General features: G+C 39.5%; 1 protein-coding gene across 3 annotated transcripts in view; it reads right to left on the minus strand.

The window, feature by feature from the left end:
- supt5h (SPT5 homolog, DSIF elongation factor subunit) overlaps positions 1–27,251 on the minus strand; it is a 62,020-nt gene that overhangs the window by 15,331 nt on the left and 19,438 nt on the right. For 2 of the 3 annotated variants that reach the window (XM_069909008.1, XM_069909007.1), the window contains exons 5-18: positions 21,422–21,491; positions 18,714–18,782; positions 18,542–18,607; positions 18,407–18,437; positions 16,840–16,908; positions 14,190–14,441; positions 12,459–12,548; positions 11,854–11,924; positions 10,719–10,824; positions 8,992–9,085; positions 7,295–7,431; positions 6,378–6,533; positions 4,275–4,421; positions 412–558 (exon numbers count right to left, since the gene is read on the minus strand). In XM_069909008.1, the coding sequence (XP_069765109.1) occupies positions 412–558; positions 4,275–4,421; positions 6,378–6,533; positions 7,295–7,431; positions 8,992–9,085; positions 10,719–10,824; positions 11,854–11,924; positions 12,459–12,548; positions 14,190–14,441; positions 16,840–16,908; positions 18,407–18,437; positions 18,542–18,607; positions 18,714–18,782; positions 21,422–21,491 (1,505 nt within the window). Of the gene's footprint in view, positions 1–411; positions 559–4,274; positions 4,422–6,377; positions 6,534–7,294; positions 7,432–8,991; positions 9,086–10,718; positions 10,825–11,853; positions 11,925–12,458; positions 12,549–14,189; positions 14,442–16,839; positions 16,909–18,406; positions 18,438–18,541; positions 18,608–18,713; positions 18,783–21,421; positions 21,492–22,878; positions 23,873–27,251 lie in introns of those variants that run through there. The other variant, XM_069909009.1, reaches the window with a different exon arrangement.

The following is a 27,251-nucleotide window of genomic DNA, read 5'->3' on the forward strand; positions in this document are numbered from 1 at the left end:
CTATCAACTGGAGGGGAATGTGTACCTGTAATTAGGTGACCAAAACTGCACATAATACTCCAAATTTGGCCTCGCCAATGTCTTATATACCTTTACAATAACATCCCAATTCTGATACTCAATATTTTGAATTATGAAGGCCAATGCCCCAAAAGCTCTCTTTACAACTCCATCTACCTGCGACACCACTTTCATGTATTTTGATAGGTTGAGTGCCACTGTAAATTGACTTGGGGTGGGTAGGGAGTTGTTGAGATGTGGTGAGAATTATAAATGGAATTAATGCAAGATGAGTGTAAATGGGTGCAGATTTGGTGAGCTGAAGGGCCCACTTCCCTGGTGAATCTCTGACAAGCTATTTCCAATTACTGTTCTTGTTGTCTTAAGGAAAACACATCAAGCAAGCCTTACAGAGTGCGGTCCATCAATGACTTTAACAATGTCTTTCACGTGAATATTGTTTTGCTCAGAGTCCAGGGCCACTGCAAATCGATTGTCCTTTTTCCGAGTTATGGCCTGATGCCGTACAGTAATGACCTTCCCATACATGTTAAGGACCTGGAAAAGACAAATACTACATGATCAAAGAGCATACAATTCACAGGCCACATTTAAGAGAACGTTAACTACAGATAGAGGGTAGAAGGGCATAGGAGTTCTAGCAACTTGCTGTGACAAGCACAAGCCCCATAGAATAGCCAAAGCCATATACCAAAGGCATTGGGAATCAAGAATGGAGGTGAATTTATTCAGGGCATAGACAGCATTGGATTCCATTCAAAAACAGCCTAGGCTTCATCTTTATCATTGATGTAGCTTATTCAGTCCAGTTTTGCTGCTATTCCTGACCAAGAGATCAGGAAGGCCATATCCTAACTTTAAAAAAAACAAGACTTTTGAGTGTAGATGGGATCTCAACAGAAATTCCAAAACTAAGCATTTGAGTATCCACAACCTCATTGTCTATGACAGGAAAGAGGAAGGTATTCCGGGAAACTCAGATATCCCATTGTTATTATGACCGTCTACAAAAAAGTATAAAAGTAATACCCCTGTCAAGCAACTGGCACAAAATCACTGAAGATAAATAGGTAAAAAACACACCTATTTAAAATTGGAGTGCCTTCTGTTAGTTCACAAATCATGCAACATGCAATCTCAAGCAACTGGAAAATTCACTTATCCGATATCTATTAATCCCCATAGGTGCCATATACCAGGAGTTTTACCGTAAATTCAACTGGACTAACTACAGAAAAGACTTCCCAATGTTCTTCAAAGTGAATTATGAAGGAAAGGTAACCCTCATCTCTATATGGTTCCACTGTCTCCATTCCTACTTTCCTCTCTAACCTTCCTCCACTCCCCAGAGGTCTCTCCCTCTACCTGTCTCTCCATTTCTCTCACCTTCTATCCAATACCCTATCACCTTAGCCCCTACCCAGTTTCCTTCCCTCACTGAGTCCCTCCAGCTTCTCATTGTTAGCTCAAAATTCCAGCCTGTACAGGTTTTGTTTTCACAATGTTACATGCTTGACAACCAGACTCAAATGCAACCTATTCAAATAAGCTTTCGATCCCCTTGCAAATGTCTTCATGTGTTATTCAGTGTCCGATATTATTTAATAAATAGCTGTAAAATCTCTTAGAACATAGCGTAGCAGTTAGCGCAATAGTACTACTGCGCCAACGACTAGGTTCGATTCTGGCGTTGTCTTCAAGGAGTTTGTACGTTTTTCCTCGTGCCTGCGTGGATTTCCTCTGGGTGCTCCAGTTTTCTCCCACCCTTCAAAACGTACAGGGGCTGTGGATTAATTGGGATACTTGGCCAAGTCAGGCTCGTGGGCCTGAGGGGCCTGTAACTGCGCTTTTGTCTAAATTAAATGTTACAATGATAATGGAACCGTGCAACCAAAATCGTTAAGACTGCAGGCTCCATCCGGAAAGTGGATTAAATTCTAACCCTGAGTAATTGAGATGCAAGTTTTGCCCTTCTGTTAGGCATTGTATAAAATCGGGCCATTATCTCATCCCATCCCATCCCTACATAGGAATCTGGCCATTCAACCTTCCTGATAGGCATTCTTTTTTTTAAGATATCTGCAGATTAGGCATTTTGTTCAGTCCAAATTCTCTAATTTTCCTCAAATTCCTGACACCAATGTTCTTGATTTATTTTTTGATTTAAAGTTTTGCTATGGTTTATTTATTTATAGTAGGTTGACGGACAAGAGTATGTTCAGGGACGAGACTCGAATACATCAATTTCAGATTTATTTATTTAATAAATCTTCTTTCTGTGCATTTCATTGTTTATTAGAATTTAAAGGTGTACATAGAATACATATGTTCAAAGTCAGATTTCTCTTAAATATGTTCAAAGTCAGATTATCTTGTTTTTATCCTGATGTCGATTCACTCTGTGACAAATGTAAAATATTTGAGGCCTCTCTGATTCATATGTTCTGGGAGTGTCCAGAAAGTCAAGAACCATTCTTTAAAACTCTATCCTTCTATGGCATGGTTTGGTTATTCTCTAGAAGAGAGGATTTCCTTGAATTAAACTCAAATAAGAATACTAGTTTTAACATAATTGAGGGCCAGGCGAGCAATTTTGATAAAATGGAAAGACAGCATAGCACCAAAGGTTACAGGATGTTATCTCTTGCTTGAGTATGGAGAAAATTAGATATAATGTTAAAGAGATCAAGGTTGAATTTGACAAGATATGGGGCCCATCCATGGACTATTATCATAATTTGATTTCTTAGGCAGGGGAGCTCTGGGAATTTTCTATCTGATGTCCGAGAGCCGATACTTGATTCTTTAAAATTTATTTGCTGGTGACTGTGTTTAGTGGGAGGGGTTAGATTAGTAAAGGGGGGGGGGGGGGCATCTTTTTTTTCCGTTCTTATTTTTGTTTCTTTTATAACTAGAAGAGATGGGTCTATTTAGATAATCACAATACATATAACCATTTACGGAGCAGAAACAGGCCAGGTTGGCCTTTCGAGTCCGCACCGGTTCACTGATTTTGTGCGCCCTCTTCAGGCATTGGTCCCGGTAGATCTTCATTCAATAACGATCTGCAGCATTTAAATGGGAAAACCTGCTGATGTTTAATTTCATTCCTTTTTGACTATATTTTCTGATTAAAGCTCATCAGCGCAAATTACATTTAAACAATATATACATGTAATATTTCTATATATCAAATTAATAAAAATATTTTAAAAAGAAAGGAATCTGGCCATGCAAAGTCACTAGGATAGTTCTTTCCAAAGTAGGAAAACAATCAATCAATATTATCAGAGAAAATAACATCAAGATATAATACTGCAGATGGATGCCCTGGACTGAGATGGAAATATTTGATACTGGTGTGTGTGACCAGCAAAAAAATTACTAACAGGTAACCTAAGGAACTTGAAAGTCTGTAGCCACTGTGTATGAAGTAACAACACAAAGCTGGGGAAACTCAGCAGGTCAAACAGTGTACTCCTTCGAACGAAGATAAAGATACAGAACCATTTCGTGGTTGAGCTACACATTGATGAAGGGCTCAAGCCCAAAACGTTGGTTCTGTATCTTTATCTTTGCTATATAAAATACACCTTATCTTTGTGAGGTTTTTCAGTTGGTTGTTTTTCCAGACTCTTTTGTGTAGTCTTCCAAAGGCGCTATTTGCCTTGGCGAGTCTGTTGTCTATCTCATTGTCGATCCTTGCATCTGATAACGCCTCAAACCGTGCATCTTGGCGCCTCACAGTTTGGCGGGCAGCAACCTCCTTTGAAGAAGACCGCAGAGCCCACCTCACTGACAAAAGGCAAAGGAGGAAAAACCCAACACCCAACCCCAACCAACCAATTTTCCCCTGCAACCGCTGCAATCGTGTCTGCCTGTCCCGCATCGGACTTGTCAGCCACAAACGAGCCTGCAGCTGACGTGGACTTTTTACCCCCTCCATAAATCTTCGTCCGCGAAGCCAAGCCAAAGAAAAAATAAAATACACCATTTGACCGGCTGAGTTTCTCCAGCTTTCTGTTCTTAGCCCAAGAAAAAGAATTGGACTTACTCTTAACAGCCAGTATTTCCAAGTGCTCGAGAACTTTTTAAATCAAAATTTTCAATCATAAAGAATCACTGAATACACTGCACATGCAAATTATAAATCTATTACTTCTCTAGTAGGATCTCCATGAGTTATGTACTGTATATGTTCAGATAATGGATCCTAAAAGCCTAATTCCTGTGATCAAAACCAGATATCATACCTGAAACGTCTCTCTCTCCAACCGAACAATGACTCCCATAGTCTGTGGATCGAGTTGCACCAGTTCACCCCACTCATGCTGACCCCCTGCATCTACTCCAGATGCCGTTTCTGAACACAGCTGCAAATCTCTTGGAAGCACTTTCAGCTGAAAAACAGTGGGAATAAATTGCCTGAAACCATGCATCGTCACTGTGTCAGTTACCCAAATACAGGATTTATGTTATCGAGCAGAATTAAACAGATAAGAATTGGACAGAGCCATTTTTACATGATAGAGGAATTAGGGGAGAAGGGGAGAAGGCAGGTAGGTGGAGTTAGGCCATAAATTAGATCAGCCGTGATCGTATTGAATGGCTGAACAGGCTCGATGGGCCAATTTTGGCCTCCTCCTGTTCCTACTTCCTATGTTCCAACCAGCGTGGATCTGTGACCGACCTTGTAAAGAAGGAAAATATTTATTAAAAATCCTACTTCAGTACAATATTCCAGAATCACCTTGGATGCCACAAAAATTTAAAGACATTAAATAACTCTAAGTGAATTGTAATAATCTGAAGAAATGCATCTGCTATCCCTTGCAGTGGATGCAGGAACCTGTAGTAACTTGAGGAAAAAAATGGAACAAAGCAAAAAGCTTTTCATTTAGACAAAACGATCAGAAAAGGATGTGCAATTTTTACGAACTGCTCAACAAACAGGCAGTGGTGAGTGAGCAGTGCCAGGATTCATAATGACATCTGACTATTGTCCTACACACTGTCCAGAAAGAGACATGGTTGTACAATCCTCCTCTAAAAACCTACATTTATAAAGACATAATTTTCATGTGAAAAAAACCCACAAAATTATGAAATGAAAAAAGAACATTTGGTCCCTTCTGATGTCCTTGTTCATAACAAGGACGTCACCCCCACCACCCACTCCGATCAATTCCTAACCCAAATAATTTCTGCAGATTTGTTAACCTTTGATGCAAGAAATGCTTACTGCAGTTATCAGTTTGATCATTTAAATTGATTGGACAAATGTAATATACTCTACATTTCATAATTATCTGATTACCAACACTTGACACTTTGACATCCATTCCTTCCTTTGAATCCCAACAGGAAGGTCCAAGCCATTCATTCCCAAAGTGACACACAACAATAATGTTATTCTGACAAGATTATATTTTTCCTTACAGGACCACCTTGTGTGTGACTTGGTTTTGAATGAACATAGAAAACAATAATTCATCAGGTCCCTGGACCAGAATTTGAAATTACAATTGTCTCACTATTTAAACAAGTTGCTTTCTGGAGTCGATGTTTCAGTATTTCAGATAAACACCAGTCCTTCCACATACTGTAAAACCCCTAGTACCCAGATCTCAAGCAACTAGCAAAGAAAATGCAGGAAAATAAATAAATAAAATTATAGTATTCTTGAAGCAGTTAGGCCTTGTAAGATTAAGTCTCAAGCAACTGAAAATCTACCAAGACGGCATCTACCAATCCCTATAGGTGCCAGATACCAGGGGTTTTATGTATCTTGTTATCTTTAGCCTCTTTGGTAAAAAGGATTTTCCTCTCCATGAGCTGCAATTAAAAGCCATATTCTGGAGCCTTTGGGGCAAGCCACCACTCTGACTCCATTCTCCATCCCAGCCCCACAAGACAAACTCGCACATTCACATTGTTGCTGACTTGTATTTGCCCCGTCGACTGCAGCCTGAATTTTTATACTTGTGCTTGACAAGTATTGGCCTTTCTTTATCAGTATCTCACCATATACTGTCAAGATCGCTCTGCACCTCCTGCTTTGCTCTCTTACACACCATTGGCACCCTTCGCCCCACAACTGGTGGAAATAACATTGTACAAGTGCTACGTTCCAAAATTCTGTCAAGCTTCCCCTTTAAGGTCCTTAAAACTTCAGATTTTAGACCCATCTTCTTATGGCTGGGTGTTGATATTTGTCAGAAGACTTCTCTACAGTGTCATGCAATGCCTTCCTAGATTAAAAGATGCTACTCAAATGCAAATAGTTGCTATTCTCCATGAATTATAATTTCTTCAAAATAGTACAATTTTTGAGTTTGAAATTTAAAAAATATTACCTCATGCATTGTCAAGTCTGAAAATAGAATGACAAAGTTCTCCTCGACACGCACGATCAGTCCCGTATCTCCCTCATAACGCCCTGCTATCACCTTCACGTGGTCTCCCATTTTGAAGTACTTGCGCAATTCATGGGCCGGAAACTCCAAAGGATCCTAAAAATAAACAAACAGTAAATGGTGGAAATCTGAAATAATTTTTTTTTAAATTGCTGGAAACCCTCAGTGAAGGAGCATCGGTGAGGAGAGAAAATGAGTTTATGCAGCAGGTTGAAGATCGCTCATCAAATATTAACAGTTTCACTCCCAACAGATGCTACTTGAAGTATTTACAGCATTTTCTACTTTTATTTCAGTGTTAAATTGAATCACTTTCATTGAGGAAGACCCCATCTGCACATTCCAATGTCAACTCGAGCCCGAACTCAATCAATTGCATTAACTGTTTACCACATGATCTATAAAAAGATGAAATAATTGTTTGAAGCTAAACTTTTATTAATCCCTTCTGAATGTTCCTCCTCCTCCCCCCCAATGCATTGACCATTAAAACATCCAGAATTCATGCAAGAAACTTTACAAAGCAGAGAATGAACCAAAATGATCATCAGAATGTTACGATCTCACCAACTCTGCAGACAGGCACACTTCCAGCAGGACTTTTTGCCCATCAGTTTGACCTAGTTTCCTCACTACATTTGCTGGATCCCCAAAACAATGGGTTTTCCTTGCTTAAATTTGCAAGTAATACTTTTAATATGCAGAGATTAGAGCCTGCCATTTTTTGTGTGTGTGGCCAATCTGGCTCAATTTAAAAGCAAATTGCTTTAAATAATTGTGGACACAAATAGAAACATCTACCATAAATAAAAAGTCACAGTTTCTCCACAAATGATTCTTAGCTACATTTTCGTTACCTTCAGATCTTCATGTTTGGGTAGAATTGTGATCTTATTGCCCTCCACGCTCAGAATTTTCCCCTGCAGGTTTATCAATTCACCCTCGCAAACTTCCACGTTATCTCCAGGTTGCAAGTTGTGTTCTCTTTCTTTGCCTGAAATAAAATCACCAATGATCAATTTATGATGCTAACCAAAAACTGAAAACTCAAGCAATGGCAAAAACAATGCCCAGCTTGACCAGATACTGATAAAGAAAGGCCAATACTTGTCAAGCATAAGTCTAAAAACTCAGGCTTCAGTAGACAGGGCAAATACTACATCTTATAGTAACACCTCTTCCAACACAGCGATTTGACTATTGCTGGAGGATCTTTAGCATCAATAACCTGTTCACCCAATCAAGCTGAATATTTCTGATGAAGAATTGCCGGAGGAACTCAGCAGGTCAGACAGCATGCATGGGTAGAAAAGGTCAGTCAACGTTTCAAATCGAACCCCTTACTTGTTTCACATTTCCCTTCATGGAATTAAAGAGTAGGATTTAATGGGTCATTTCCTGGTTGGGACGAGTGTCCATCCAAGGGAAATGGCAACCCTTTGGGTCCTTGAGACAGAAATGGAACTTCTTTATTCAATGAGTATTGCAGATTTGCAATTTTATACAGGTACACAATCCTTTATCCGGAACCTTTGGAGGACAGTGTGTTCCGAATTTCGAATTTTTTTGGACTTCAGAACAAAAGCCAGCTGCCCCAGATTTAAGCCCACCCAAATTGTGCTGACGTATCCACCCCTTCCCAGTCATGCTGGCGTCGCTCTCTCTCTCCTCGCCCACCCGAGTCGCGCCACCGTCTCTCTCCCCCTACCTGCCTGACTGCCCGAGTCGTGCTGCCGTCTCTCTCCCCCCCTCACCAGAGTCACGCTGCCATCTCTCTCCCCACTCGCCCACCTGAGTCGCACTGCTGTCTCTCTCTCTCTCTCTTTCCCTCCACTGTACCAGCACCAGGAAAAAAATGCCGGTATTTGGAGCTTTCCAGATTTTAGATGTCCGGATAAAGGACTCAAGACTACAACAAAACTCAGTCGATGAATGCATTTAATGCAAAGGATCTATAGTTTATAGCTGTTGTAAAGTTAGTGCAAGTAAGTGACGGAAGATGAAAGACCAGCCATCATCTATCATGATTCTGAGCATACACAATGACCATCACATTTACAACTGCTTTTTTCCATGTTCTTGTAATATGTCCTCCATAATACAGTAAAACCTCTGTAATCTGGAATTCCAGCAGCCTCAAACAACCGGCAAAAAAAAAATCAAAGAAAATAAATAGCTAAAAAAATATGGAAGTTTAAAATTGGTGCCCTTCGCCAATTATTCAACATGCCACCTCAAGCAACTGGAAAATTCACTTATCAGGCATCTACCAATCCCTTCAGATGCTGGATACCAGGGATTTCACTGTATAATGGGTTCATCACTTCAAAACCTTTTGACATCACTAAAAGGAAGACTTGCCTAAATCCTTCCCGTTTCTACCAACTTTTTTCATTGTATGGTTGACAAAATAAACTCTGCACCATGACATTTTGCACCCCACAACTCCTTCTGGTTCAATAACAAGAGACAAAAAAAATACTTGAAACTGTGGAAGATGCAAAACTGTTGGTGAATAACTCTGCGACTTCTCCTTTTGAAGCAATTTACATACCTGTTGATTCAGTAACCACCTCCAGATCAATTCCCTCTGGCTGGTCCTCATACTTTTCCAGTTCGGAAAGTGTAGGTTTAACTCCTTCTGTAATCTGTAACAGAACACCAACAAAAATTAGAACTAAGGAGGGACAAGCTCCTTTCCTATGCCACTATATAGCATTAATTGAAGAGAATTACTACGATGTCCAAGGTCCCATGGTTGCGTGGTTCAGTCAACTATGAAACCTGGTTCCACTTACAATAGGACAAAAAGGGAAATAGTATCCTAGAAAGAACAAAATAGGGTACCCAACCAGTTCTCATCCATCCTAGAATCTTATTCACACAGGAAATGTCAAAACATCAGTACTCAACTGAATTCAAGAAACTGCAAATTGCACTATTTTGTTTGGTAATTAATCTAATTTGGAAAAATGGTAGATGAGTAGGAAGGAGCATGAAGATTACATTTAATCAAAGAGCATTTCAATAATCAACGATAGCTTAAATTCTAAGCAATACCTGATTTCAAAGGTAACTGGCTGGATAAGTGAAATGAAGATTAAAAATCCCTCTCACCCTCCATGGTACAGGTGAAATTCTGGTTAATGTGGCGGGAGGTGCATGCTGCATTTAGAACCATAGGACATTACAGCACAGAAAACAGGCCTCTTGGCCCTTCTAGTCTATGCTGAACAATTATTCTACCTAGTCCCACTGACCTTCACCCATTCCATATTCCTCCATATCCCTCCCATCCATGTCCCTGCCCAAATCTTCCCTAAATGTAAAAATTGAGCCTCCATTCACCACTTCAGCTGGCAGCTCGTTCCACATTCCCACCACTCTGTTCTCCCTAAGGTTCCCCCTTTCATCCTTAACCCATGTCCTCTGGTTTGTATCTCACCTAACCTCATTGGAAAAAGCCAACTTGGATTTACTCTATCTACACTCCTCATTATGTTGTATACCTCCGTCAAATCTCCCCTCATTCTTTTACATTCCAGGAAATAAAGTCATTACTTTAATTTCCCTATAATTCAGTTCCTGAAATCCCAGCAACATCCTAGTAATCCTCTCTACACTCTTTCAATCTTACTGATAGCTTTCCTGTAGTTAAGAGACCAAAATTACACACAATGCTCCAAATTTGGCTTGAACATTGTCTTGAACAACTTTATCATAAGATTGCAACTCTTATATTCAATACTTTCTGAAGGCCAATATACCAACAGCTCTCTTTACAACCCTATCTACCTGTGATGCTATTTTTAGGGAATTATGTTCCTGTATTCCCAGAACCCTCTGGTCTACCGCACTCCTCAGTGCCCGACCATTCACGCGTTTATGCTACAAAATGCAACACCTCACACTTGTCTGCATTACATTCCATCTGCCATTTTTTGAGCTGGTCCAGATCCCTCTGCAAGCTTTTAAAGCCATCCTCACAGCATACAACGCCTCCAAATTGACAGAAGGGGCATGCTTTACTCAAGAGCATAACTACTCAACGCATTAAATATTGCAACAAAACTCCACCAGCATCCATTCAAGGTTGGAGATTCAATACAACTTTCCTGGAATGGGCACCATTCTGGTTTACCATAGTACTGGTAGCCAGTAGGATATTTGTGAAGCACTCACAGTTAGAAATCAGCCTTAGATAATGTGGGTAAATCCATTTTAATACAAAATTAGAAACCACGTTGTCACAAAAAAAATTCTACAGAAGACTTCACTTACAACTGCAGACATGGCAAAACTTTTGAATAAAAATCCTTTCCTGCTATAACGATTGCCTTCGAATATGAGGAAGTCTCCGTCAGAGGTAACTTCACCACCCAGTGACCTGTGAAGTTTTTGGAACATTTTAAATTAATATTAATGAAAACTCAACAGAATTAATCGAGGTCTCGAGTGGACTTGAAGGGCCAAATGGCCTACTTCTACTCCTCTATATTCTGGTCATATGGACAGTACAGGAGGGTCTAGTTATGTGCAGCTTTATAGAGTCCTATTCTTTTGATAGATCTTTTTAATTTATTAGACATACAGCTCCGTAACAGGCCCTTTCTGTCCACGAGGCCATGCCACACCCCAATTAAGCTCCAACCCCCTGTATGTTTTTGGTGGGTGGTAGGAAACCCATGCAGACTCACGGAGAATGTACAAACTCCTTACAGGCAGTGCCCGCCCGATTTTAATCCGGATTGTTAGCACTGTACTAACCGTGGTGTGATCAGATGAAGGATTTTGCATAATTAACCAAAATGAAAATAAGACAAAGCAAATTTATTGCCAACCCATTCCCATGGAGTCATGAAATATTTTCAACGCGAAGCTTACGATCCAGAGAAAGCTATTTCATGTTAAAAAGTTGTAAAGAGTTACACTTGAAAAGCCACAATGGTTGGGTTGAATTATTTCAATGAAGTTTATTTTACTTTGGTAGCCTTCAAACTCTTCACAAAAACCAACATTCAAGGGCAGCATGAAAAAAAGGATGTTACCTTTATGAACAATGTTGTTGATATATGATAAGGTCCAAGCAACTACTTCAGACAGAAAGTCGGTCAGAAATCCAGGACCAAGTAAATTCCAAAAGGAGCTCTTGCTACCACAATTCTTCCATGATTTGGGTTTTCTCCTGATTCCTCCCACCCTTCAAAACTTACCAGGGTGTCGGTTAATTGGGTGTAAATTGGGCCGCACAGACTCGTGGGCCTGTTACCGTGTTGTATGTCCAAATAAAAATTTTTAACCAGACTGTTAATCAACTAGCTACTGCAAGTTACAAGGAATCGCTATTTAGCATTCAAGAGACATCCAAGTATGCTTTACTATTTCATTCTACAGCAAAGGAATTTTAAAATCATACCTTATTTTTTCTGCATCAAACAGTCTTTGAAGTGGCCTCTTAAATCTTTTCCTTTTGGCAAACCAGTCTTTCTGTGTGTCAAAATTTACATGATAAACACTTGATCATTTGAATTTAAAATTTATTTATTTACAACATGGTAGAAGTTGATTCCGGCGATTGAAACCCGTGCTGTCCAATTGCACCCAATTAACCTACCAACCCTTTACGTTTCCGGTGAGGGTGGGAGGAAACCGGAGCACCCAGAGAAAACCCAAGCAGGTACAAACTCATTGGGGATTCAAACCTGGGTTGCTGGTTACTGCAACAGCATTGCACTAACGGCTACGTCAACCACGCTGCCATTATTAACTCCTTTTTAAAAAGCAAGCTCCAACTAAAAAATATGCGCCAAATCTTCAGTGGCAAATATTCATAGAACTATCGAGATTTCATGAAGGAGAAAATATTACTTTCAACACAAATCCCACAGCTCACAGCAACTTGGCTTGTTTTATGTACATTAAAAATCCACGTAGATTTTTGTTTTAAACAACAAGGCACACAGATTACTCAGAAACAGCCACGTTCCATCATTGAGAAAAACAGTGAAAGTGAGCTCTCACCAAACTCATCCGAGCTTTAATTCGTTCATAATCAATTCTTGGGATCAGTTTCAGAGAAATTGTATTCTGGCTGGGCTCGACATAGTCCACCTGGAATGGAAAAGCAAGTCTATGAAGGTCAACTGAGTGAGGCAGAGCAGAGTAAACACACAAGAAGGCCACTCTGCCCTTCAAGATGACCTCGGATCTCATCTCATCTTTAATGCCTGTTCCCATAGGCAGGGTCTTAAGAAAGCAGCCTCTATCCTCAAGGTCCCTCACCACCCAGGTCACGCTCGGCTCCGATCAGGAAGGATGGACAGGAGCCTGAAGACAAACGAGCACCCAATGGCACAAGGACACCTTCTTCCCCTCTGCCATCAGATTTCTGAATGGACAATGAACCAAAGACACTTTTCTCTTACTTTGAATTGTAGTTTGTAGCAATATTTGCACCCGAGACGCTGCCACAGAACAACAAATTTTGTGACATGTTCGTGTCAATAAATTCTGATTCTGATCTTTCAAAAATACATCTACTTCTTTAAATATTCCAATGATCTAGTCTCCCATAACCATCCCCAGAGATTCATCACCCTCGGCGACAAGTTCACACTCACCTCAGTGATAAATGACTGATTCATTTCATAACTTTGACCCTCTCATTCAAGATTCTCCATAATGGAAATATCTCAACACTTAGCCTTTCGTGCTTTAATAATATCGGCTATCAATCTTAAAAAGAATACAGATTTGAGCTTTAGGTCAATCCTCCCATCCCAGGAATTAGTCTAGCAAATCTATTTGTACAACTTCCAATGACAGTCTATCTTTTCCTAAATCAGGGTCCCAAAAATGTGCACAGTACTTCAGCTATGTCCTCATCAATACCCTGTACAAATGTAACAATATTTCCTTATTTATAAACTCCAATCCTCTTGCAACAAATGCCAATTAGCTATTGACTTCTTAAGCGCTTGCCACATCAGCATTCTACCTTTCTGAGATTCATTCCCAAGAATACCTGGATCCCTCTGTATTTCATCTATAATCTTTCTCCAACCGTCTTCCTTTAGATTCCTTTCACACAAGTCCATGACTTCACCCATCTCCATTTGCCAAGTTTTCATCCACTTGCTCAAGCTATCTACATCCTGTTGCAACAAACTCCCCCAACTATTTTCCTGTCATCCGGAAAGCTGGATACAATACATTCTACTCCCAATCCAGGTTATTAATAGAAATTGTAAATAATTGATGGTCAAGAACTAACCCTTAGGGCAGTCCATTAGCAAAATCATTCCAGTCAAAAAATACCTGAATATCCAACTCTGATTTCAATAATCTTTAACGCACGGTAACACACTTCTCCAATACCACAAGCTCTTAACTGGTGCACCAGCCATCATTTTTCATTTAAACAACTTCTACATAATACATCAATATCTAGTGATGAAATGAAAATACTGTCATCTTCTCTAGCCTTTCCACATAAATTAAATTGCTCTTCCAAGCAACCGTCTTGCAAATTTCTGCTTTCATCATACAGGAACCGTTCCTGAAGTATGAACCTTAAAACTAAACACGATAACATTCCCCCAAAAAAATCTGCTGACAGAAAAATCAAGACAGCACTCTTCTACTTTCAGACAACTCAAATCAAAGAAAATAGTATATACAATATTTTTGCAAGAACATTTACTCAATACACCAGGATTTTTTTTCCCACTAACTGCAAAGAGTACGTTTCACCTGTGCAATGTCATCTTTGTAGAGGCCTCTCTTTAGACGGACCCAAGATTTGGGTTTCAAGTTGGTCACTTCCTTCACCACCTTCAGCACGTCAGTCATTTCCTTGATGGGGACCATCTGCTGGTTCCAGAACCCTATTCTGAGGTTGCCGACACCCTCAATGGCCTGCTTCACGTGTGTCTGCTTGTATGCCTCAACGTAAATGTACCCCTTCACATGTTCAGGAGAAATTATGGACTTGATCTGGAGGGGCTGGAGATGGAAAAAAAGCAAATAAAAATGTTTTATTCAAAAAGGCTTATAGCTTGTTCCAAAAAGTAAATTCATAATTATAGTCAACAGTGTGAAAATGAATATTGCCGAGAAATATTCAGTGCAAAACAGGTTTCCCCATGCTCTCAAGGATCTACCAAAAATATTTATGGAAACCTGAGAATTTCTACAAGATTTGGAGATGATTTGGGGAAATTAATACATAGAAAGAAACAAATGCTAACTAAATATTTTCTCTTGTGCATGTTTCTAAGCCAACAGCGAGCGAATTATTTTTTTTAAATTTAGACACACAGCACAGTAACAGGCCCTTTTGGCCCAAGAAAACCCATGCAGACATGGGGAGAATGTACAAACTCCTTAGAGACAGCATGGGATTTGAACCCCAGTCCCGAGTGCTGGCACTGTAACAGCGTTACACTAACTGCTACCCTAAACATGCTGCCCTAAACTGAACTGGTGGAGTAAATATTGCAGCAATACTTCAGCAAGGCAGAGGTGCTGGCAGATTGTTATTCAGCTACAGTTTGTGAACAGATACAATGGTGGACAAGGGCAATTTTGACCAAAACCATGACAGGAGTAATGCTGACTTTTTCATTTTTTTCAATGTTACAAAGCACTTTACAGTGAAGTACTTTTGAAACCAATTAAATCACTGATTTTTTTGATGATGTGCACATCAAAATTGCTCAGAGCAAGGCCTCACAATCAACCAGATAAATGCTGAGAGTATTTTGCTCTTCCTTGAAAGGGCAGCATGACTGCATAGCCAATAGACATGCTGCCGCACTCCACTAGTGATCAGGCTCGATACTTATACTTTTGCAAGTGGAGTTTGACCACATGAGACTCTTCCCTTGTGCTAAAGATGAGCAGACGAAGAGGAAGTTAAGCATAGAATCTGGGAGCGTTGAGGGGATGATGGGAGAACAGGATCTAAATGGATAGGATATTCAAAAACAAAATGGTGTCGTTGCCAAGCTGCTGTAAAAGCAGTCCAGCAGAGCGCAGACACAGCGCTGCACCGAAGGGTTCATCCACGCAGTCCCAATGGCTCCATACTAGCTTTAAATGACTTGTCAAAGAAGCCAACAGCTTTTATAAGTAAAATCCTGGAACTAAGGGGTCTATGCCCAAGATGGTAGCACCTATGCTCAACAGCGACCACAAGGGGTTACAGACTCCAGGGAAGCAGCAGATCCATGCAGGGCACCAGGAATGGGGAGAACACCCCTCCCCCACCCCCTTTAAGGAGAAGCAGAGGAGACGACCCTACAAGACAGTGACCACAGCAGCAGGCCGGCAAGAAGTTCAGCGAGGAACACACATAGGCTATGGGCGACTTGCAGATGGGCTGATTTGAAAGGGTCCTGAGGGCAAGAGGAGCCTCAGACACTGAAGACTTCTTGATCGCATCGGAGGTTTGGATCTGGAGCTCAGGTGGTTAATGGATCAAACAGGAGTCTGTGTAGTTGCAGAAGCGCTGGAGGCGAATCCACGAACACTCAGTGACTCTAATGCACTCTCTTTCTCTCTTACTGTAAGGGCCACTGGGCAACACTAATGGTGACTGTCTGGCAGAAGGAAATTTCATGTTATATTACATGTTCTGTACTCTTCATGACAATAAAGGAATCTAGGTCTATGCAATGCCAATGTCAGGTCAAGTTCATTATCATCTGATTGCACAAGTACAACCTGATGGTGGTCCAGTTTATAATATCATATAAAATACAGTCCTTTAATCATCACGGAACTTTACAGAATGCAGGATCCCTCACTACAAAAATGAGTGATTGCTTTGACTGTGCTTATCTCCGATGTAGCCATGAACTCACAATCTTCCTCACCATGGACTAACCTGACTGTGGGGATCTGAAAGATCTACAAGCACCAGAAAAATGTGGCAATGCCTTTAAACAAAAATGGAGAGGCAAATGACAGGAAAACATTTTTGATCAAGCTGCTGACATACTTGAACCCAGGTCCTGGCAGATACGAGTGCATCACTTCAAAGGCATTGGCTCTGACCAAAAGCAGAGGCCACATTCAAGTTAAATATGACAAGGATATCTATATCTCTTTCAGGGCTTTACAGAACATTTGAGATGGGTAGAGTCACCAAGGTGCACACTTCTTCACAATGAAGGAAGACAATATGAGAGTCACTTTCTAAACATCAGGAAATGAATTGATAACCAAGCAAAAAATGACACAAATTACCTTGGGAAACAGAAATGGGTGGGGATGAAGGTAGAGGAAATCAAAACAGGGACAGACAGAAATTTCACTCAAGTGTGAATACCATGTGCGCAGCAGCTAACTTTGTCAGCAAACCAATTTGGTGTTCAATAATGATGAAAAAGGTACCTACTGAATCTGTAAACTGGTAGGCAACAAACTTCCTCATCAGGGAAATTGCAGTTGCCCGTTCCTCACCAATCTGGAAAAGGAGGGGAAAAATAATTAGATACACTACAAAATATTAGCAGCAGGAACCCATGTCTTACATTTTGTAATCAGTTTTTCCACAGAAATATTATCATTATTTCTGTTGATCATTTGGAGTCAAATGTCACAGGAAATTGAAAATAATAATAAAGTGGAACACATCAGTGCAGATAGAAACAGAGTTAACGTTTTAAATAATTGATCAGAACTGAGGGATGTTAGAAATCACACGAGCTTTAAAGTACAGAGTGGAAAAAGACTGTGAATGAACCATGTGGTTCTCATTGAGAGGATAGTGAAGTCTTAATGACACTTGTCCAATGAGATGTAAATTGAATCGAACTGCTTATCGTTATGGGTACAGTGGAAAAACTTGGTTTTGTGCACTTTGCAGACAAGTTAAGCACTACATAGTAAAGCAGGTGGGGCAAGAATAAAAATATGGGGCCACAATAAAAGTGCAGGGTATAGTATACCATGAGACAAAATTACAGTACTAAAGAGAAAAGTCCAAGGCTTCAAAAAGAGATTAATGAGATCAAAGAGAGAAAAAATTTTAAAAAATGAGGTGGGAGCTTAAATCACTGCAATGCCAGAAAGCAAAAGAAAAACAGAATGAACAAAAGAAAAATTCAGTTCGGGCCAGGTCATCAAATTTGACAATTGTGCCAAGTCAGAAGATGTCGAATTTCAATGTTATGTTGAACTTTACTCAGGATACTGGAGTTGAAGTGGGACTACAAATTAAAAGGGCAGGCAACTGGAAACTCGAGGTTACTCTTGCAGACTTAATGAAGGGGTTCTGCAAAGTGGTCATCTGATCTGCATTAGATTTCTCCCACATAGAAGATACAACATTGTTGGCACAAGATGCCACATGATAAAATGGAAGCAAGGCAAGTGCATCGCTGCTTCACTTGAAGGGTGTGCTTGGGGTCCTAGGTGGTGGGAAGCAAGATAGCCTCCTTCAGCTGCACAAGCAAGTGCTCTTTGACACAAGAGGGGTTGTTGGTGGAGATGGAAGAACGAATAGGGAGGCGATAAGGGAATCGCCCTTTAGAAATGCTGAAAGAACGTAATGAAATAGGAGCAGGAGTCTAGGGAATATGCGTTTGGTGGTGCTATCACAATAAGGTGTCAGAATTATGGAGAATGATGTATGGAATGTGGAAGTTGGTGGGACAGAGGCAAGGATATGGACAACTGTATCTGCACTTACAGTGGAAAAGAGAAAGGGTGAGAGCTTAAGTATGGAAAAATGTGATTGAGAGCATGAGGAACTGTAATGGAGAGGAAACCATGGTTTAGCAAAAAGGACAACATCAGCATGCATTCGTAGTTACTGTTTGATCATTCTAGATATTTATGCAATTTTATAGAAGTACTTCCTGCAATTTGTTTCATTTTGACATGTTATTTTCATAAATGTGCAGAAATGTTCAGGACATACAGGTTTAAGCATTCAATATATGCATTTGTAAACACCATACCTTACATTTCACAGTCCACAAATTGGGATCTCTGTGTGAATGGAGTGGGAAAAATATAGAATTAGACCAGGTTATGTTCTAATTGAAAATGTATACACATAGTTAAAAGCTTAATGCTTTTGAAGGGTCACTTACTTTACACCAGGTAGTAACTGCTGCTGTGTGATGTCATCCGAGAGTTCATCTGATGCACCGTAGAAACTAAAAATATAAGAGAGGATGGTTTATATCCAAACTTCTCCATTTATCTTTAAGCTCTACAATGCAACCACATGGGTTGTCAAATCTGACAAAACTGAATACTTACTGGTCACCTGCCGTTGGCTTGGCATATTTATTCATATAATATTCACCAAGTTCCTCTTCTCTTTTGTCTCTGCAAGACAGTGAATTTGTAGCTGGAGCATTACATACGCAAGAACAGCATTAATAAGTACATACCAGTCATCAGTAACCGTTCAGAACTTTGAAGGCAAATTTCCACTTGGCTGTTACAAGTTTGTAGGGTGGAGATTTCATCTAGTTATACCCCTCATGTTCAAAGTTGTCCATTTTAAAATATTCAGTACTCCAGTATGAATAATGACAGTATGAAGTACAATTATGACATTTAAATATTACTTAAATATTTAAGGATTTGCAAGAAAAGGAGAACGAGGAAACAAATGGTAAAACGAAACAAAAATGGGAATAAGATTTAAACATAAAGATAAAGAAGGAAACATGGGAGAAGTTATGCTCTGGAACGATGAGAAATACAATAAACACGAGGTTACGTATGATACAATATAACTGGATACACAGGCTATACATTACACCTCAAAAGTTAAATAAATGGGACCCAACAGTATCTGACAGATGTTTTCGCTGTAAAAAGGAAATGGGAACAACAATTCATGCAATCTGGACATGTGAGAAAGTAGAAAAATTTTGGGAAGATCTAAACCAAATATTAAATAAAATTACAGAAAACAATATACCAAAAAACCCAGAGATCTTCCTCCTAAGTAACATAAAAAACAAAGAATTTGGACTTGATTTGGATGGTGCACAAAAAAGATTTGTTAGGATAGCTCTAGCTGTAGCAAAAAAATGTATTGTCAGCCTGGAAATTAGAAGATAACTTGAGAATACAACAATGGTATATAGAAATGAATAAATGTATTCCATTAGAAAAAATAACATATAATTTAAGAAATAATATTGAAATATTTGAACAAATATGGGAGCCATACATGAAACATAGTAGAGAAAACCTACCGGGGACATCTACCACCTAAAATGACGGAAGGAGAAGGAAATGAAAAGAATTGACTCAGTGGAATTTCTTGTTTATTTTTATTGAATGACAACATTGTTTGACGGGTTTAATGTATCTTAGATTCTGTACTTTAAATGAATGGGGGGGGAGGTAGGGAGGGTGGGATGGGAGGAGGGAGGGGGGGAGAAAATGACACTGTACATATTTGAAAAGGAAAATGTATGTATCTTGGTCAATGTGGTTTATGGTGTGAAAAATAAAAAAATTTATAAAATAAAATATTTAAGTATTTGATGAAAGATCATTTGAAAGAATAAATTTATCAGCACAGTTTTTATCCACAATAGTCATTTAGAAAAGATTTTGCTTGAAAATGATGGTGAGTTTAGTTCTCATATTTTGTGTAGATCTTTAAGAAGTTAAACCTGGTCTCAGTGCCACATGTGACAAACTCCTGGTATCGAAACCATCATTGGGGCATCTTGTAACTTGTACAAATTACGGACCAAATTTGGTTTGTCCTGTTTTGTGACTCAGGTCCCAAAATTCTGAATGTTTTGCTAAAAATCCATCCATGAGTTTTGTTTAATCTTGGGCATCACAAGGTTTTATCAACTTCAACATGACACCATCAACAGCCAACATCTTTTTTTCTTTTTGTGGGTAAACTTCTATGTCTACTCTTCTTCCCTCTCCTCCTCCCCCCTCCCAGACAACCCCAAAAGGTGCACCACTTGTCCCTACAACTTTCCCCTCACGCTCATCCAGGGCCATAAACAGACTTGAGGAAGAACTTCACATGTACCTCATCCAACCTTGTCTACTGCATTTGGGTGAGACTAAACACTGTTAAGACAACCGCTTCCTTGAGCACTTCTGTCCTTGGGTGTAAATTGGAACCCAGAGCTACTTTAACTCCCTTCATCATTTCTACCTAAACATGTCTCGCATCTGCCTCATCCATTGCCAGTGAGGCTAAACATAAACTTGAGGAACAACATATTATTACACAGGACCCAATGGAACGAACATTGGTTCTCCAAGTTTAGGTACCCACCTCTCCACAAAACCCCGATCCAGTTCCACTATTTCCACCTGTCCTTTACCAGCTCTCATTCTACTTTTCTCAACCCCCCCCCACCTCCCCAGTCTTCCACCTGTCTCTACACTTCTGCCACTTTCATTTATCCAGAATCCAATCACCTCTCACCCCTGCCCCTTCTTTTTTGCTTGCTATCTCCCCTTCCCCCTTTAGTCTTGATAAAGGGTCCCGACCGGAAACAATGATTGGCCATTGCTCTCCATGAATGCTGAATGACATGCTAAGTCCCTCTAGCTTCTCTATGTTTACATATGTTTACCTCCTATATATGAAAAAAATAATTCCCACCTCAGCCATGTCACTGCAGGAGGGTATAGAAAGTGGCAAAGTAAAAGCACAAACATTTTCAAGTTTGTTGAAAGAGGGACGAGGAGGGCAGAGAGAACATGCTTGATAATTGGATTTTTTTTCCCATCAGCCCTCCATCATCAAACTCAATCGGGAACTCGTTTAAGGATTCTTACTTAGCACTTTATATATTTTCCTCTCTGTTTGTTTACATTTCTTTATTTGTTAACATAATATGTGCATTTAGTACAGTCTTTTTTGCACTTCTGATAAGTGGTAATTCTGCCTCGCCTACAAGAAAAAAGAATCTCAGAGTTGTATGGGATCTCAGATGATAAATCTAAAATCTGAAATGGGAAGTTACCTCCAATGGTTCAGCAATCTTCTCGCTCCTGAATGATCTTCATCAAGAACTAGGTTATCAATATTCGAAGCTACAAAATAAAATAAATAAAGAGTCAAGATTTTTATCAACCTGGAGCAAGTGTTAAACCTAAATTATATCCAAACATAAAAATTGCATTCCTGGACTGTGAAAAGCTATTTGCAAATTTTTTCTAGTTTTTAATTCAAGCAACATATATGGGAAAAAAAAACAGGATTCAAACAAAAATCAATAATTATTATTTCCTGCTTTACTGCAGTATTTTGGAATTAATAACCTATTTCGGCAGTCAACTAAAACTACTAGCTTCTCCCAAGCCTGGCATAGTGTGCACTAGTTAATAACTAATAACAACATCTCACCCATGACAGGAAAAATGGATGGGCCATATGGCCTGAAACCTATTTTCTAATGTGCATAAATGAAGTCCACAATCAAAGCAAACAGTTTATTGGCTTTAATGCACAAAAGTGCGGGAGAAACTCAGCAAGGCCCGCAGCATCTGTGAGAGGCAAAGAGTTTGTTGGCTTTGTTTCTAATGTCCCCATAAAATTAAAACTTAATTTTTTTTTAATCTGAGGTATTCAGACAACCTGTAATTCGTGGGTTTTTTTGGGTGGGGGAGGGAAGGTGTAAAATTTCTTGATTAATGACCATGCAGGAATCAACCAGTTTTCAGCAAACTCCATTCTTCAAGTGTCAAAACGGTAAATAACTCCCAATTCAGTGAATTCAGACCACAAGTAAATGCAGGGTTGCCAAGTTTCTTTCCCGCAAAAGGAAGCAAATAGAGCAAATTATGCTAGAATGCAAACACAACAGTTTAAGGGTACAGGATCTTACAGCAGGGCTGCCTAAAACTTATTTCAACAAATAATGCTGCAACAAGAACAATTTTTAATGGAAGAATATATCAATGTCCCCAGCATTCATGGACTGGTACGGGGACACCAATACCCTGGAGCAGAAAGCCCTACAAAAGGTAGTGGACACAGCACGGCCCTCCCCAGCTTCGAGAACATCTACAGGGAACGCTGCCGTCGGAGAGCAGCAGCAATCATCAAGGAGCCACACCGCCCAGCGCACGCTCTGTTCTCGCTGCTACCATCAGGAAGGAGGTCTAGGAGCCACAAGACTCGCCCCAGCAGGTTCAGGAACAGCTGCTCCCCCTCCACCATCGGACTCCTCAGCGACAAACTCAATCAGGGGCTCTTACTATGGCACTTTATTGAAAATGTAATGTTTGGATGCATCTGCAACACTGTGTTTGCCCAACTCAAAGTGCTTACCTTTATTTTAACAGATTTTCAGAAACTCCGTCATCCATTATACAGGGGGAAAAGATGCATGCTAATATTCACACGGTGTCATTTCTACCCCCTCAATTATGATCCACAATATTAAGCTTTAAAACAAATGCAGAATTGTGTACATACCTTCAATTTCTTCTGTTCAGAAGGCAACACAGTAAAGAGCCAAATAATACCACCAAAATCACATGGTGAATGGGAAACAAAAGTGCAAGGATAAAAATTAAAACATGGCAGGTAAGCAGTAATGTATGATGCTTTAAAACGGAAAAAAAAACCCAGAAAAAACACACACAAGCAAAATGGTATTGTTCTGAAAGAACGTTCACGGTGAACTCTACTCTGACACAGCTCCTCACTAAAATTCAGCTCCAATAAATCATTTCATAGCTTCCAATCACATGCCAACTGATTCATGTGATCAGAATCTACAGGTGAAAAAAAGGGTTTAAAAAATTGTCCTTGCTGACATTAAGCACAAAACCTTTTAGCTGAATGAGTAAAATGTTCACAATACTGGCTAGTTAGTTCACTGAAGCAAGGTCTTGTTTCATTTGCAAAGTGGCAACTGAATTCAGTCCAACAGTTCCAGAGTTGCACTGTAGCCAAAGCCTGTAGCTGTCTTAGAAAGGTAGAATTAGAAATATGGATACAATTATTTTCAACAGTGAACATTGATGGGATTGAGAATCAAAAATATTGTCAAATTAGCAGATCTTAGACATAGTGGAAGAGGCATACTCATAAGATTTTTATTGTACCGAACAGCACAATACAGGCCCTTTGGGCCACAATGGTACGCCTATCTATATTTTAAAAAAAACTAAACCCTCCCCACCTCAGAATCCTCTATTTTTCTTTCATCCATGCGCCCAAGTCTCTTAAATGCCCCCAATGTTCCAGCCTCCACCACCTCTGACATTCCAGGCCCCCACAACTCTCTGTGTAAAACACTTACTCCTTAAACTTTCCTCCCTTCACTTTATACAGATAAATAATCTATGCCAAAATTTGTGGTTAAAATCTCCAACATTCATTTGCTTTTGGTCTACTTCTATGGAGTAAATGTCAATATGCAGATCCATACACGAACCAAGGATATTGAAGACTGAGATAATGGGAAAAATGGGTTTTTTTAAATATACAAGAGAGCATTTTTAAAATAAGAAATTCTGAAAATGTGGTTCAATACACATGAGAAATTTATTAGCATGTTTCCACTGTAATTCACAGATTAGATAACATTTCGCTGTGCAAAAGCAATTTACACCACATCTTTGGTCTTGTAATATATCCATTTGGTATCAGAATTAAAGTATAAATGTTAAGATAGCTCTAGCAGTAGCAAAAAAATGTATTATGTCAACCTGGAAATTGGAAGATAATTTGAAAATACAACAATGGTATATAGAAATGAATAAATGTACTCCATTAGAAAAAATAACATATAGTTTAAGAAATAATATTGAAATATTTGAACAAATATGGGAGCCTTACATGAAATACAATAGTGAAAACCTACCGGGGACAATCACTACCTAAGTTGATGGAAGGAGAAGGAAAGAAAAGAATGGACTCAGTAGAATTTCTGGTGTTTTTTTGTTGAGTGACAACATTGCCTGACTGGTTTAATGTATCCTAGATTGTATACCTTAAATGGATGGGAGGGGGGGGTGGGGGGGGAGGAGGGAGGGGGGGAATAAAATGACACTGTATATGTGTGAAAAGGAAAAAGTGTGTATCATGGCTAATGTGATTTATGGTGTGAAAAATAAAAAATTGAAAAAAAAAGAATTAAAGTATAAATGGAATTTTACTCAGTGCTTTTTCACACATCACACCAATAAAATTACAAAATGTTTATTTTAATCAATTTCCCAACTCCTCATGCTCCAACAATTATGCTGTAATCACAATTATCTTCTTCCTTTGAAAGTAGATCATGTCTTACTTATTGTTACCTGAACAAGCAGTTTATTTTAAATATAAACACCACCATCAATTTTGAATATGTTCAATTAAATGTTCAGAATAACCTGTGTAAGGGCTAAACTGGTGGTGCATAACAAAATTCTTATCCATGCTTAAAAATAAAATAACTGATTTTTCCTGCCTCTATTCAATATATCCCTTACATAATTTTATGTTTCTAGAAGATACCCTCTCAAATTTCTGATTTCTAGCAAGTATCGCCACAGTCGACTCCATCTCTCCTCATAGCTACCTTGAAGAAGGGCTCAGGCCTGAAACATCAGATAATATCTTTACCTCCTATGGACACTGCAAGACCTGCTGAGTTCCTCCAGCAATTTTGTGTTTTCTTCGGCTAATCCCCTCATCTCTGGAATCAACCTAGTGAACGTCCTCTGCATTGCCTCCAAAACCAGTAAGTAAGGAGTCCAAAACTACAGGCAGTACTCCAGGCGCGTACTCAGTTGCAGTAGAACTTACCTGTTTTTAAATTCAATCCCGAGAGCAATGAAAGCCCACATTCCATTTTCCATCTTTATTACCTGTTGCCCCTGAAAACCAATCTTTTGTGACATATGCACAGCGCTACCGTCCCTCTGCACAAGTGAAATCCTTCACCATGTAAATGAAATGATCGATGTTCCCTTCCAAAATTGATGAGCTCACATTGTACTTCATCTGCCAGATCCTTGCCCACTCACGTCACTCCATCTCTCTGCAGACTTTCTGCATCCACTGAATAATATGTTGCTTCACTGAATTTAGTGTCATCCACAAACTTAAATATCCCATACTTGGTCCCCTCTTTCAAATCCTTAATGTCCACAGTAAAATCCCTGTTATCCAGAATTCAAGCACAGCAAAAAAATAGACAAAAAATAGGAAAAAATGTTTTTAAAATTGGCGCACTTCACTGTTTTTTCACCAATCCATGCAACACACAATCTCAAGCAATCGAAAATTCACTTATCCAGCAACTACCAATCCCCGCAGGTGCCAGATTCCAGGGGTTTTACTGTATATTGCTGACGTGGCAGAGATAACAAAGAAGACAACTGTAAAAGGCATAGGAAACAAATGTAATACTTCAAAGATCCTCATACTATTTAAACAATACTGTGGGAAGACTGTGTTCATCCTGAACCCTTGAGCGATTGCCATTGGTTGCCATCTTCACAATATGCAGGTGAGCATCAAAGGCAACCAAATGCTCACGAATACATTCAGCATTTGCAAACAAAAGCAAATTCCTCCCCAATGCCTTTAAAAAGCTCAACTTTCATTCTTAATTTCATGCTCTCTGCATTCCAATTTCTTGTTTATACATGCATGTATTTGAACCTCTGTCAATTACCAGACACTGGAGGAATCTTGGACCAAACACATAGATCTTGGATCATAATGGAAAAACTATTTTTTTTCTCTCCAAGATGAACATCACTGGCACAAATATGTATAAAATTAAAAACATTCCCACCAACACCTACTTTCAATTTTCACAAATATACCAACTCTGCCTGGGGGATGTTCCTACAATAGCTGGGTGCCAGCTGCCAACACACACACAAGTTGAGCATTGCTCGTACATAGATCAGGACTGTGGATGTTAATATGCTGAGTGACAAGGAGCTCACGTTTCTATGGCCCCTTGTATGCAATTAAATTCCCAAACTGCTTTGCATGACACTGACCCACGAGGATTTTTCTTCCTGAACACTTTTGGGTGCATTTTATGGATTTTGGACTGCTGATCACAAAAATAACCTTAACACTTTCCTATCCATGTATTGATTTTAGATATAACCTATTTTTGTGATATTTTAAGTCGACTTCAAGCAGACAAAACCACGAAGTGCAAAATGACATTGAAAATTCATTTCCTGCATTTGCACTTGGACGTCTTCCCCGCTGATCTTGGTGTCGTCAGTGACGAACACGGTGAAAGGTTTCAAAAGGGCATTGCGACCATGGAAAAGTGGTATCAAGGCAGCTGGAATCCATCAGTGCCGGCCGACTATTGTTGGACACTGACATGAGAGGCATCAGATGCTGAGTACAAACGAAAATCAGCAGAAAAACATTTTCAGATCAGTCGAACTAACACAATGTGTCAGCGTCATTATGCAATTAAACCTGCTAAATTCAATAAAAGTTAATTTAATGTTTCTCCAATTTCCACGTCAGTGGTTTTCAAACTGCCCCCCCTCCCAAACTCACATTCTACCTTAAAGAATCCCTAATGCTACAGGTGTTCTGTGATTAATAAGGGATTGCTTAAGGTGGTGTGTGGGTGGAGAGAAAAAGTTTGAAAACCACTGTTTTAATCGTCCCTCATTGACTTGTTATGTGCAGGGTTTCAGAACTCCAAAGGAAATGGGCCAGTGACAATTTTTCTCAAGCAAAATATTTCAGTAATACTTGGGTCTGGTGCAGACCCACTCACAGACCACCTCAAGCAATCCCTTACTAATCACAGACCACTTACGGCATATGGATTGCTCGAGGTAGAATGTGAGTTTAGGGGGCAG

The sequence above is a fragment of the Narcine bancroftii genome, chromosome 13 (assembly GCF_036971445.1).
Source record: "Narcine bancroftii isolate sNarBan1 chromosome 13, sNarBan1.hap1, whole genome shotgun sequence".
Classification (NCBI taxonomy): Eukaryota; Metazoa; Chordata; class Chondrichthyes; order Torpediniformes; family Narcinidae; genus Narcine; species Narcine bancroftii.